Raw genomic sequence first — 14703 nt, 5'->3', positions numbered from 1 at the left:
TTCAGGCAGCATCCCATGGCAAGACTTTGGAGAGAAACAATGTCCTCCAGACACAGGAATGCCTGGTCTTGCTCAGGAATCATGTGCCCCAAATGCAAGGTGGAAGTCACAGAGCTGCTGGATTTAAGTGACTTTGCTGCAGGCTGAAACAGGGGGCACCTCAGTGGTCAGAAGATCAAGGCAAGAGGGGTTTCTCCAGAACCAGCAGTCTGATGGCGATCAGATGCCCAGAAATAAGGGAAATACAACTTCTCACCATCAAAACATCTGCATATCAATTTGCATATTACTTCAGGGTTTTGATGCCCTCCCTTCTTCCTATGAAAGCCAAATATGAACCCCAGGGTAAGGAACCTGCTCTGCAGAAACTATGCTTCTGTTTGGCTTGTTCTTTCCTTTCTTCTCTATCTCCCTCCCTTCCATCTCCCAATTAAGTATCATTTATTCCAGGCCTTAAGGGGAGCCTTAATACTAACAATAGCTGTGATTCTTTTAATGCACCTTCTAAGTGTCAGGACATTTTGTATACTGATACTTATAATTCTTTCAGGCAGGCATTATTATTCTGCTATTTTAGATGAGGAAACTGAGGCTCTGAAAGCTTGTAAAGTCAAAGCCAAATTCACACCCAAGTCTGACTGGCTCTGGAGCACTGGTTTTCAAACTCTGCTGCACATTAGACTCACTTGGGGGCTTAAAATACAATCCCTATGCCTGAGCTGCACCCCAAACCAACTGAATCAAAACCCCTGGGGGAGGGACCTGTGCGGAAGTGTTTTTAATTCATCAGCTGATTCCAATGTGTGGCAAAAGATCTGCTTTTGAGAACTGCTGTTCAAAAGCCTCTGTATCTAACTGTTGTACACAGGACTGGCAATGGAGAGAGTCAACAAACCTGCATGGGGTATGCAGATCCCCAAATTCAGCAACAGAAGTCACCCCCGAAGCTCACTTTATCATTAGACAAGGAGGCAGGAACACATCAGGGCTTCTCTTTTTGTTCAGTTCAGATATTGGCTATGATTGCGCCCATCTCCACCTCATCTTAATTTTCTCTAATTTCCCTAACTGCATTCAGGTTTGCTGGCACTTCAAGCAGAAAAACTCTTCTACTCCTGAACAAATCTTTGACTCTGGAGTTGCCATAAGAGGGGTTCTCATACGCCTCGGCCGGGCTGTCTCCAGCTGATTGTTGTCTGCATGACTCTCTAAAACACTCCATTTAGAGTGCGATGATGTCAGACAAGGAGAGGGAAGAACCTGGCCAGAGAGAAGTCCTGACGCTGGCTGGTGCAAATGCCAGTAAAGGTGGAGCTCCTCAGGGCTGGACAATAGGTGGCCTCAGGTCTGATCCCCTCTGCCAGGTCACTCATCTAGGCTTGTCAGAATCTGGGTCTAAGGGATGCCTCTGTGAAGACCAGAAAGCTATCACAATGAAGGGCTGTCTCTCAGATGCCTCCTTTGCAGCCACAGGCCAAGAATTAAGGTTAGGCAATAGGGCACAATGGCTAAAAGCAGGTAATGAGGAGTGCAGCTCAACCCAGGTTCAAATCCTACCTCTGTCATTTACCAGCCTCAGTCTCCTCATTGGAAAGTGGGGGTAAGTGGAGGTAATAACAGCATCTTACCCATAGGGAATTTGGGAGAATTATTTGAGAAAATGCATATAAAGCACTTAGTATGGTGTCAAGCACAAGGTGCCCAGTGAATATTAATTATTACCTTTAGATATAACAATTGCCAAGCACCTACTATGCATCGACACTGAGGCTCTGAGGCCATCCATCATTGCTCAAATATGTAAGAGTAAGAAACTTGGGTGCCAGGTCTCGTGATTCTTTATACAGTAGCAGCAGGAGTTCTTAGAGGGAGGCCAAGACAAAGGAATTACGAGTAGGTCAACTGACCACCTAAATGTAGCTCACTTATAAGGAAGGACAGTTTAGGATGAAGTTACAAATGTAGTCCGCACAGCAAGTTGCATTTCAGATTCTCAGACACTTTTCACTCATAAAATACTAAGTTTCCACATTCAAATAATAAAATGTTAGTGCTAGGTGGGATCTCAGACCACCTTATATAAAGGCCTCATTTTATAATTGAGGAACCAAAGCCCAGAGGTCAAGGAGCTTGCCCAAGGCTTCACGGTGGTCAGTGGCAGCCTGGGAGTAGAACTTGGGCTGACTACTCTCAGGAAAAATGTTCTCTCCATGACACCACACTGTCCCTTGTAAAATATGCCAATAAAAGATCAAAATTGAGAGCAATGATCTTTTCTGTTCCAGCCACTGGAAATACATCATTTATGTGCCAAGATAGGAAGAACAATCTAATTAGGTTTAGAATGTTTAGAACTCAAGCTGGTAAAACCTAGGGATCAGACAGTAGGACGAGTATCTGGGTCTTAGACAAGATTCTGCCCCTGTAAGACAGGCGATGGCAAACTTTTCTGTAAAGGGCCAGATACTAAATGTTTTAGGCTTTGCAAGCCATACAGTCTCTGCCACAACTATTCAACTCTGCTGCTGTAGCACCAAAGAAACCATAGACGATATATAAATGAATGAATGTGGCTATGTTTATTTATGAACACTGAAATTTTATATAATGTTCATTTGTCTTCCAAAACTATTCTTATTTTGAATTTTTTCAACCACTTAAAAGTGAAAAAACAAGTCATGGCTTGCAGATGATACAAAACAGGTGGTGAGCCACATTTGATGCATGGGCTATAGTCTGCTGACTCCTGTTCTAGGAAGTGGCCCAGCAACATCTACTTCATCTATGTCATGCAGCAACTCTGAAATGCTTTACAAGAGGAGATACTAATTACAGAAGAACAGGGACACCCTGGCTTGACTACAGTTTGAAAAAAAATGATCTGAGGATTTTAATTAGCCATATAAATGGAATGCAAATCAAGAGCACAGAGTAGATATTGAAAAAGGAATATAGTTTTAGTTTGTTTTAAGAGAGTAATAGCATTCATGTCATAAGAAGAAATGATCCCAATATAACCTGCAACTTGTGTGGTTCAAAATACATGTTTATTTCTGAGATTCAATTTTTAGGGGACTATAACTAAACTGGGTGATAGCCCTTGAAGGGGGATTAAGCTACAAAAGGGTAGAAAAATTCTGTTTTACCAAGAACAGCTGCAGGAAGAAAAGGGATATTTGAATGACGGAGCAAAGAGGAGACATCCAGAAAGAAGACTAGAGACAATGAGTAGAAGTCAAAAGAAGGTAGATGTCAGCTCAAGATAAAACAACTTTCTGAGAACTGGAGTTGTCCAACAATGGGATGAGCTATCTCATGTACAGTGAGCTCCCCATCACTGGAAATATTCGAGTAGAAGCTGGCTGACCACTTGTCAAGGATATGGTATATGTGTTACATTACCTTGGAGGGAGATGCAGCTAAATTACCTTGAAGGTCCCTTTTGTCCTCTAAAATTGTGTGAGTCTATAAAATAAGTTAATGATAGAAAGCACTCTGAAGATTTGGCCACTCCTAAAAAACTACAGGACCAGGTTCAGCTGGACATGTATTCAGTGGAAAGACAGAAAACATTTCCCTTCGCTGTTACAGAGTCGTGATGTGGAAGACATTGGGAGCCTTCGATGGTCTCATCGAAACCTTCGCTCACCTACAATCCTTTAGGAGAGTGAAAAGGTTCCCAAGCCTTCCCATCTCCCATCCCAACTAGCCTCACCGCTGACCCACCGGACCGACCCACCTCCCAGAGTTGGGGGTGCTGCAAGAGGTATGTGTGTGTGGCCCAAGTGGTATCTGAAGTGGCTGTCTGATTTCTTGGCTTTTCCCTCAACCTCAGCTTGATCGTGTTTTGGGGCCAAACAAGGGTGGGATGGGCTTATCAGGAAGATTTCAATAACTGGATTATTGTGGAAAGACGGGATTGAAGACATGAGTCACTTAGAAAACTAGCTAGTTATTCAAAGGCAGATGATTAGAATAAAGAGGGAAGAAAGAGAGGCATGGAAGGAGAAGGGTATCTCTCAGGCTCCCTCCCAAACAGTCCCCAGAATCAAGCTTTTCTCAGCTCTAAATCATGAGCTGAGATGAAGGTCCCTCTGCTTGCCTGGGGTAACTCAGTACTGGAGAGCCATTCCTACTGGCAAGAACAGACTTTGAATGTTTAAATCAAAGAACTGAGTGTCTTACCCTTCTCGTTCATCATCTGTGTTGTAATACACCTGTGGAACAAAACAATAGGCTTACTGTAGGTAAGAGACAAGAAATGGAAATAGACTGCATGATACATACACTTTCCCAAAGTAAACACTGTCTCCTAAAAGACACAAAACAAAACTGCTAAATGAGGCTGTGTGTTTCTAAGGAAGGAAATGCAAATTTAACCTCCTCACATTCTCCCTAGGATTATTTTAATGAAATACAATTGGAAATCTGATTATTTCTAACTAAAGTCAGATTACCTATGGCCCTAAGCCAAATCTTGCTTTTGACATCAAGGAAATATTTTGGCAAGGTCTAAAATCACTGTATAAAAAGGCTCTGACTTGCAGGGTGGCTCTGGAACGAGGGCTTGTGGGTTACAAATCTCATTCTCCATAGGTGAGCTGATGCTGGGCTGCTGGGGTGGGGCTGGGAAACAAGAGGGTCCAAGGCAGTACAATAGGGACCCCAGGCCTCTCTATTTGGGCCCTGGGGTATCCTGGCATTCTGCAACCACGGAAATTTAGGATTCAGCTCTCTTCAGGTGGGAAAAGGTCCTTTGGTTCTAGGTGTTTCTAGCCAGAGGTATCTTTAAGGACATACTTGTTAAGATGGTCAGTGGGGCAGCAGACAGGATCAGAATTAAAATCAGACACACAAATTTAAAGAAATTATGAAACATTCTTGATTATTTTTGTTTACTTTGGTATGAAACTGTCTATGGGAGGAATCCAGAGAGGATCTGCTTTGTACATAGGACCTCTTGGCCCAGTGATTCCTAAAAATTAATTGCTGCTCTGTGAACTTTCTCTTCTGTGCTTCAGGACCATTTTCCTTTGGGTAAAGAACAGTATCTGGATCCTTAGCATACTTTTGCATATTAACTTCAAAAGTAGCCTCTGATTCTAGTGCATTTAGTCACTGTCCCCACCCGAGTAGCCTGGAAGAGAAACAGCTGGGCCTAGACCTATGTCTACCCCACAAACTTCCTCAAAGGCTTCTGACAGCTCCTGGGAGGCGGCCAAGCCTAGACCTGGTTATATAACAAAACTCTGGTTACCTGGAACTCTCTGGGAATGAGTCATTCTAGTCATTAACTCAGAACTTTAATTTTTTTTTAAATGTCTATTGTTTTACTATATACTTTGTTTCTTCTCAAACAGTACGAATGAAGGTAAGTTGTTTCTCACCCCCCACATTTCAGTATGGCATCATCAGCATGTGTCACTGTGAGAGGGAGGGGCCCATAGAAGTAAATGAGCCTTTGTCACAGCACTAGCCACACAACACAACTGATGCTGGCTGGTTTTTAGCTTGTTTCTTTCAATGTAGTGTAACGCATTTGCCCTGCCTGAATGCCTGGCAGTGTTACAGACAGCTCTCTGCAAAGTTGGTTGGTGACACAAGGTGGAAGCCATCCTAAATGGCCTCTCTTTCCCTGCCCCTCACTGTCCTTGCACTGACATTTCCTCTAACATAATGGCCACTGTTTCTTCCTTGTTTGCTGCCTGGCTCATTGCACTGACTTAATTTTTAGATGATATTTCTGCATTTAAAAAATCTGGAGTCCTTATCATAAATACAAATTCCTAGGCTCTACTTCAGAGATTTTAATTCAAAAGGCCTGGAGTGCAACTTGGGAATCTGAATTCTTATCAAGAAATCCATGTGATTTGGGTGAAGACTGTTTACAAAGCACAATTTGAGAAACTGTTGTTGAGTGTGTGAGGGAGGACTGGTGCCCTCTCTGGTGCTCAGATGCTTTGAGGAAGGCTGATACTTGCAAAGTATTCATTACCTAAAAATAATGGTTCTGCATCCCATGGTTTTCCCCAAGTTCCCTTATTGCTTGGCTTTTTAAGGGCCTCCCAGACACAAGCAGTGGTCAACATCAGGGCTTTAATATGAGAGAGAGACCAAAGGTCTCCATAGTGCCTGCACATTGGGTTCATTTCCTCATAATAATTTTTGATAATTCTCTGAATAATTCTGATCCACATGGGAATCAATGAGATAACAGTGGGGCAGAGGGTGTACACATGGGCTGACATTGAAAACACTGATTCCCTGCCCCGTGCCCTTGGAGAAAAGGAACCACTGTCCCCAGTTGATGTGCCTTCAGCATGGCTCAGGGGGGTGTCTTGCTGACAGTGAGAACTGGAGGGCTGCTTGTTCTGCAGTTGTGCAGAGCTGCGCTGTGGCAGACCTCAGCAGGGCTCAATGCCTGCAGCAGGGGCCTGAGCTGTACACTATCGCTTGCCCCACCCCCTTATGGAAAAACCATCCATCTAATGACCTGGCTTCTATTTTGCATGTCAAAGTCAGCCAGTCCATGCCCCATCCCGACTTCTAGCACCAGAGCACTGCATGCGGTCTTTCCTCCTCTTTTTCAATCATTCTTACCTCTGGGTAATATTCCAGACTTCTAGCTTTCTTAAGAAAAGACAGCCTTGTTAGAGACCCAAGCAGTGCCTTTCCCTCTGCTGAGCAAGTTGATCAGCCTCAGGATATTCACAGGTTGTCCTTGAGCACAGCTGAGTGTGTTTCTTTGTTGTCAGAAGCTCAGGGCAGGCTCCTTCGCTGACCCCCTTAACTTGGAGCCTGCAGCTATGGGGGACACCTCGGGGTCTGTAAGGGTGGCTGCCTGATAGCCAAGGATTTAACTGTACAGGCGGTGCCTTCATCCATTGCCCAAGGGATGCTGATTGCTCTGCTTTGCAACTGCTGCAAACAACAAGCTATAAAGGCTACACTTTTCCTTCTGATTAAGTGACAGGCTAGGAGTCATGCTCAGGACAGGGAGGGGGTAAATGAGGGCAGAAGGCTCAGAAGCAGCGACATTGGTCCCCTTGTCCTCTTTAGATTCATTTACAGCTTTGTATAGTTCAGAGAAATCTTGGCAAGGGAACAGGTCAAGCTGTCAGTTTTGACTCGCAGCTGATGTCAATCATATCAGTAAGCAATAAGAACAATTTAATTCAATTACCCCCTCTTCTGAAAGGTATGGAAACCCGACCTCCATAAAATCCCATGTAGCAAAGACTGAATACACAAATCAACCAGCATGTTCTTGGGAATTGGAAAAAAAAAAAAAAAATTGGGTGCTGACAGTTATGTCTTAAAAAATCATAAAATGTTTCCTTTTCCCCAAGTATCATTGTTCCTATCAAACAAGAAGGACAAGGTGGAAATGTTAAATTAGTTCTTAATGGAAGTGTGTGCTAAGAAAAAGGTTTGGATATTTTGTTACCAGGTTGTGCCATGAGCAACAACAAAAAAGCCCTGTTGATAAAACTGCTTTGTCCCATACATGTAACGAAACAAGACAGCAAACACTATGGGACAAAATCTCCTCAAGAAAGAGAAAATAAAGCCAATTATGATTTCTCCTTCTAGAGTAAGGTCAATTCCAGTGAGTGTCTGAACACTTAGAATAGAAGAAAAACTTGAGTATGCCATTACGCACTTATTTTTCAAAACAGACCTTTCCCCAAAGGACTTTAGATTTAAAACAAACTAGCCAATGCAAGAGTCATTAAAACCCAGTTGGTTTGGTGAAAGTCAATTCTGGCTAATACTAGGGAAATAATTATTTTCTTCTTTTTCCATACAATTTTAATTTATCACATAAAAGAAGTAACACTAAAGGTATTACTAAAAGAAAAAAAATCATCTATATCTCATAATCCTACCCATCAAGTGTTATGATATATACTTGGATGAATATTATAGACACAAATTGGTATTTTCCTATTTTTTTCACTGAACATTATCATAACTAGTTTCCTTGTTGCTACATTGTCTCCATAATTATAATTTTAATAGATACATAATATTCTATCAAATTGAACCAACATAATTGGACATTTATGTTATTGTATGTTATTGTAATATTAGCACTTTCACTTGAAGCTATACCTAGAAAACGAATTGTTAAGAGGCTCATTTTTCTCTTGGTGTGAAATGATGTACCTATTCAATGGTAATCGTTAATCTTCTAAGAGAAAAATGTTGATGGAGTTTTATTAATCCAAATATTTTCCCCTAGTGCAACTTTACAAAGCTATAGACACACCTCAAGTTCCCGCCATTAGGCGGAGCTCAATTGCATTAGGCTAATCCCGCATGACAATGCTAACAAAACAAAACTTCTTACCAGCTATCAGCCTTCTTCCTCTTTCATTGCTTTGTCAACACCTCAGTAATTCAGCTCAGTCTTTTCTTGCCCTTAGTTAAGTTTTTCTTCTCCAGAGATATTCCCTTCCATAAAAATACATTTTCTATAGGGAACCACCTTGACTTTTTGCCAAATGAATGGAATGTCAGCTTTTATTTTAAGGTCAACACTGCCAGAAGTGATTCTGCCTTAAAGCTCTACCTCCCAGAGGATGGATAGAAGGTGGAAGTTGGCAGTTGGCCATACCTGTCCTGTCCTCTGAAGGTTTGCAAAGTGAACATCGGGTATGAAGAGAACAGGCTGCGAGTGCAGATCTGGCATCGTTTTGAAGTAGGTGATGTCACTCTTCTTCTGTAAAGGTATTGCAGCCAACTTCCCATCAGAAGCTGAATGTGATCACAAAACCCATTAATAGGAGGGATACGCATGACTGAGAAACCTCAACTGCAAGCCCTCCTCTTTGCTGAAGTTCATGATTTTCTCCAATGAAACTTTCCAATTATCATAGATGTAGACATGTTGTAAAAGCCCTCCACGTGCCACTGCCATACTAACAGAAGGGCCTGGGCTGCACGTGAGCGCTTTTGAGCCCTCCTGTGCCTCTGTGTGCCCTGGCTTGTCTGTCTAAGAAGGATGCTGGTCTCCATGATATTGCCCAGTCCCTCCCAGCTCAAACACTCTGTGATCATGTGCTTCTATGTGCTTGCTTTTCACGGGGACAGTTCAGCCAGTCTCCGGTGTCAGGGAAAAGCAAGCCATGCCTTGCACGTTCACAGTTTAACCTGCAACTCAACTTCTTCCCGTCTGCCCTCCAGCGGACCCCGCCCAGCCAGAGGACATCCCCTAGAGGGGAAACCAGTTTCCCTGAAACTCACAGTTGTTGCACTGGGTTTGCGAGGCCTGGCCTTTCCCTTTCTTCCTGTTCTGCTTCCTCTCTTCATCTCGGATTTTTCTTTCTGCTCCCTGACAGAGAAAAACAAATGCAAACAACGCCAGGCATGTTATCAAAGCTCGCAGAGATACTGTCAGCACACAAGTCACTGGGACATGAGACAAAACAGGAGGAGGGGATGAGACCAGGCCATTTCCATCCCTCCAGCGAGGTCAGGACTCGGCTCTGAGAGCAGAGACTGATCATTAGTCTACACTTTACTTGTGACCTCTGAGTAATACCACCTCTCCCAGATTTTCACCATTTTTGGTATCTTCCCTAAGATACATCTCTTGCATATTCCGTTTTGAATCCATACAGAAATACTAGACCCATTTCCCTATCTCAGGTTAAGTAACTTAAGTGATTATAATAAAATGTCATAAGATGACACATTGACTCATTAACATCATTCCAAAGCATGGAGAAGGCATTAATGTTGAGTGTGAATTCCCTTTAAAGTTTTTCTTTCAGTCATTGTTACAGGACTTTTATGTATCATTACAGTGGTGGAAATGAAGGAGAGCCTGAGAAAACTACAAAGAATGTAGGATCATTCTGTACATCTAAGTGCGACTTTTGTTTTTGTTTTACTATTTTCCTGTGTTCTTAGAGATGGTGCTCAGTTGACCAAACAGGAAAATGTGTGGCGTATTCACCTCCTTTTTGCTCTCCCGTTCCTTGTAATCTGACTTTTTCATTGGCTTCTCTTGTCGAATTGTCAAATCCTATCCTATTAATCAGTTGACCATCTGCTTTGTATCCCTTTCCTTCTTGGCCTTTGATGAATCCCTAATTATCTTCTTCTCTCTTTGAACACTACTTTCTATCAGCTTTGCTACCCTATTTTCCTTTTTTCTGTCCCCAAATACAGATGTTCCAACAAGGTTTTCCTTTTCTTTTCTCTCTCCCTTCTTTCTGCACTGGGGGAATTCATCTGCTCCCGTGCCTCTCGACAAGGGTCCATATCTACACCCCAGCCTAAGCGTCTCCCCCATGTTTCACATCCATGTTTACAGCTGTGGCCTTTGCATATTTAAGGAGTAGCGAAGCACAAGCTGGTCCATGACTCTCTAAAAGCCCTTAAAAACTGCCCCCAAATCACACCAACACACACAAACACACACAAAGAGAAAGGATTGACAATATAAAAATTTAATGCTTCTGTATGCAAAACAGAAAAAAAATCAATAAAATTAAAAAGCAAGACTCACTGATGAAAATATTTGCAATAAAATATCACATAAAGTGTTAAGTTCTTAATATATAATGATTCAAAATCATGACACCAACTAACATACTGTTGGAAAAGGGGCAAGAGTTGTGCGCGTGTACGTGTGTATATATGTATGTTTGTATATATATAGAGAGATAGATATACAGTAAAGGTTAAAACAACATGAAACATAATTTTGCTTGTCAAATCGGCAATTTATTTTTAAAAGCAGAATTCTAATTCTGGCCAAGGTGAGGCAAAACATAATATAATGGGGATTTGTGGTCAAAGAGGGCATCATAAAGGAAATGGCTTTCAAGCCAGTTCTTGAAGGGTGAGTAGTAATAGCTAATACTTACATGGCACTCACTCCAAGCCAGGTGAGCACTAAGAGCTTTCCATAGATAAGATTTGAACAACTATTTTATTTTTAACCAGATAATTTGAATATGTACTTTATACATCAAAAACTTCTGGCTGCTAAAGGGAATAATTATTTTATAGTGCTTCACTTGAAGTTTTAAATCGTTCTCAATACTTAGAGACCATGAAAATTCATAACAAGGGAGAGATAAAATATAGACAAATATAGAAAAAAGGCAACTCTTTTTAAGATAATCTGATTTCTACCAATATGAAAAATATACCAAGGTTTTATAGAGTTTTTGTAAGTATCTAGATTACATGAAATATTTTCACAAAATAAAGTGTTAAATGCACAGACTTCATTTTGTTCAGAAGGATGTGGAATATAAACAAAAGGCTCTCCAAAACACCAAAGTGCATAATGGGAACTGCTATTGCATTTTGTTTGGGTCCACATAAGGCATGTTTTTCTATGTGTTTGGAGCTCAACAAGGCATTTCATAAATATAGAAATGTGGATCTTTTTATTACCTACTTACATAAATTGCCAACTTACTCAAGACACATAGCAAGGTTTGTCAAGCAATTTTATTTCTGAATTAGTGTTTTACTTTGCGTTATCTCTATGAGGAAAAGGTCCGAAATTAATCTTTTTCAAAATTTACATATGTCCAATAGAGATTTTTAGGAAATAAAGTCACTTGCTTATTACCTTATAGACTTTTTTTTTTTTGATACTCCAAACCCAATAGATTAACATAAAACAGAGTAGCTCTCTATAAAGCATAGTCTTGGTACCACATCTATATAAGAAATTTCCTGCCATGCCCAGTTATTAGCACAGCAAAACAATTCTGACAGTATCCAAATACTCTACAGTTCTCATTTCTAAAATAAAGCTTTTGATTTCATGACGACTCAAGAAAGCTTATATACATTCAATTAAAATGGAAACATCTTCCCTTGAACATGACCTTCCCTCTTATGATAAAATTAGCCTCTTATGACTATTTATGACCTAAAGCTTCTAGAAAATATTCTTCCCACTCTTATTAAAGTGAAAAAAAGTCTAGTTCTTCCAAAAGAGTATAATTTGTTATAAATACCAAATTTATAATTTAAAAATCATTGCCCCACCTAAATGTTCACTATGAAATGTTAAATTTGAAAACTATATCTGAATATTTCCTGTGATCTTTTTGCTACATCTTGAAAGGTAATGGCTATCTTGGTTTCTTATTAGATATTTATATTGTTCTTCCTAAGCTTATTTTAAGAACATGGTTTTATTTCTCAAATTTTATATGATACATAGTTTCTGCTTGCACAATTCTTGTTTTTTATGGAAGACTATGGAAATAATTAAATATAGGTATATAGATACAGATATAGGCAACAATATGGATACACAGATATATCCTGAAATTTTATGTTTTAAAAATGCATAAAGAAATGCCTTTCAATAGGAATATCAGAATACCAAAAAAAAAAAAAAAAGAGAACCTTAGAGAAGGCCTTTATTTTCATCTACAATTTCACAGGTATATTAATTAGACATTAAACTGGAGAACTATAAATATTGTAGAATTCCATCTGTTTAGTTCTCTGGGCTGTGACTGGAAAACTTAGAGTTTTAAAATGGAATAGTTCTTTTGCTTTAGATAATAATTCAAATTAAGCATTTGCATTTATACTCCTACTTGAAGAGAGCAAAAATTAAACTTTTGCTTCCCTTTTTCATCTCCCAAGAGTGAGCTTTGACTGAGTTACAAAATTAGAGTTGCAAAAATGATGACAAATTACAAAAGATTTTGTGCCTAGCTTGTTAGAGAAATGAACAGTAATCAACCTGGCTTGCCCCACGAGATTTCCTCCTTAAGAATTTCCTGACTCCTCACCTGATCCCCAACATCAGGCTCTGTAAATAACACCCCACTAGAATTCTTTACAGTTACTTGGATTCCATACTGATAATTTACCCACTTTCTGTTTTCTTCTAGTTAGCAATGATATTTATTACACTGATGTTTAAAATAGGAGATATCGGAAGTGCCACCTGTTTTTCTGATTGGCAAAGTGTCTAACATGATTCTTTCTGGGTTCCATATGTATTCACAAACATGCACACTCAAGTATGTATTATGGTTCTTTGTCAATTTCTTTCCTTATTAAACATTACTCTCTCAGCATGACTTAAATTTTTATATACCCTTAATATTTCTCTTTTTCACCCTCTCCCTTTTAGTGGAGATGAAAATTTACAAATTTATAATGAAAAGAAAATTTACAAAAACATTTTCAAATAAAAGGTAATCCATCATTTTATGTACCTTAGCTTCTTACAGTCCCTCTTATTTTAGGACAAAGGCAAACAACAATACAATACTCTCCATTCACTCCAGAATCAGGGCAACACTGAAGCCCTCTTTTTCCACTTGCAATTCCAACTACCAAAGTAGAGGCAAATGACTTGCTCAGTTCCTCTATCCCATCCTTCCCTCATCATTTCTCTCACCTCTAACCTACTCCCTAGTTTCAAGAAGTAGATTCATGGAGGGAGATCGTACAATCCCCATGAAATCTCTGGAATAAAGTAAGGGACTTCAAAGACAGGTGTATTTAAATGATCTTAAATGCTTGCCCATTTGTACTTTAAAATATCCATGTTGTACATTGTTTGAAAATATTGTTTTCTTAATGTTCAATATACTGAATTAAAGTTATAAACTGATTTTTTTGTTGTTATTTTGAAAGGCTACCTTGGCTCTTTGTTGAGATTTTGAATTGTCTGTTGTCATTTTGGTATTTTGTGCATAAAGTTATTTACCAATTTAAGGAGTGTGAGTTTTGGAATCAGACCTGTATTAGCATCCAGTGAAAATTTTCCACTGTGTAATTCTGAGCAAGTTCCTTATGCTCTCTGACCCACTGTTTTCTTGTCTACACAATGACTTTGTACATCGGCTTAATGGCTTCTCTATCATGGAGATTGCCCAAGTGTCCCTCAGACTGCTGTGTTGCTCTGACAACTGGACAACTGGTGCTAACGGCAATCATTATGACCTGAAAGGCTACTGAGCTTTGGGGAATATTTATGGCTTGAATGTGCCTAAACCCCTGTGCAGTTTGAGTTAGTGCATTTTCCTTTTTCCCCTCTGATGACCAACTCTGCTTTCAGCCACTGCTCTCTGCTCCCAGGAGCCCCTTTCTCCCTACACATGGTCATTTCTTCTGTGAATTGCTTCTGTTTTCAGCTACTACATACTTTCTTCTTACTTTTCTTTCCTTTTACTTTTCTTTTTTTTATATACTTTCCCAACTTCCTAACCGTGGCGCTAGCCAGGCTCAGCCATCCATAATGGCAACTGCTTTAAAGCTCAGTGGTCACGTGTGCGTGGATGCGGCATTCAGATAACTCGGGTTCCAGTCCCAGGCCTGTGACCCCGGGCAAGTTAGTTCTTCTCTCTGGGCCTTGTTTCCTAATGTGTAAAACAGACTTAACAGTAATGTTATGGAATGTTGTGAGGATGGAATGAACAAGGTATGCAAAGTGTTTAGAAAAGTTGTGATAAGTGCTAAAAAATGGGAACTATTATTATTGTAGGATAAAGTTTACAGTATGAGATTCACTTTCCAAATTCTGGCTCTATAAAAAAGTGGCTCTATCATTGTTAAGCTAGAACTCACAGACATCTTAATGGCACAACAGACCTTTGATACAAGTGACTCACCTCTCATGCTCCTTTCCCTCCTCTCCCCCAGCATCTAATCTGAAGTAATATCCATTTACTCCGGTACCTTTAAGCAATTGCCAGC

The 14703-nt window shown here is 40.1% G+C and overlaps 1 protein-coding gene across 4 annotated transcripts in view; it reads right to left on the bottom strand.

The window, feature by feature from the left end:
- The window catches only part of GRHL2 (grainyhead like transcription factor 2), a 244470-nt gene that overhangs the window by 89618 nt on the left and 140149 nt on the right, over window positions 1-14703 (bottom strand). For all 4 annotated transcript variants that reach the window (XM_037802653.1, XM_037802650.1, XM_037802651.1 and 1 more), the window contains exons 10-12: window positions 9250-9337; window positions 8621-8760; window positions 4186-4217 (exon numbers count right to left, since the gene is read on the bottom strand). In XM_037802653.1, coding sequence (XP_037658581.1) covers window positions 4186-4217; window positions 8621-8760; window positions 9250-9337 — 260 coding nt within the window. The remainder of the gene's footprint in view (window positions 1-4185; window positions 4218-8620; window positions 8761-9249; window positions 9338-14703) is intronic.

Source organism: Choloepus didactylus, chromosome 14, assembly GCF_015220235.1.
Source record: "Choloepus didactylus isolate mChoDid1 chromosome 14, mChoDid1.pri, whole genome shotgun sequence".
Lineage (NCBI taxonomy): Eukaryota > Metazoa > Chordata > Mammalia > Pilosa > Megalonychidae > Choloepus > Choloepus didactylus.
This window is presented reverse-complemented; position numbering and strand designations above follow the sequence as displayed.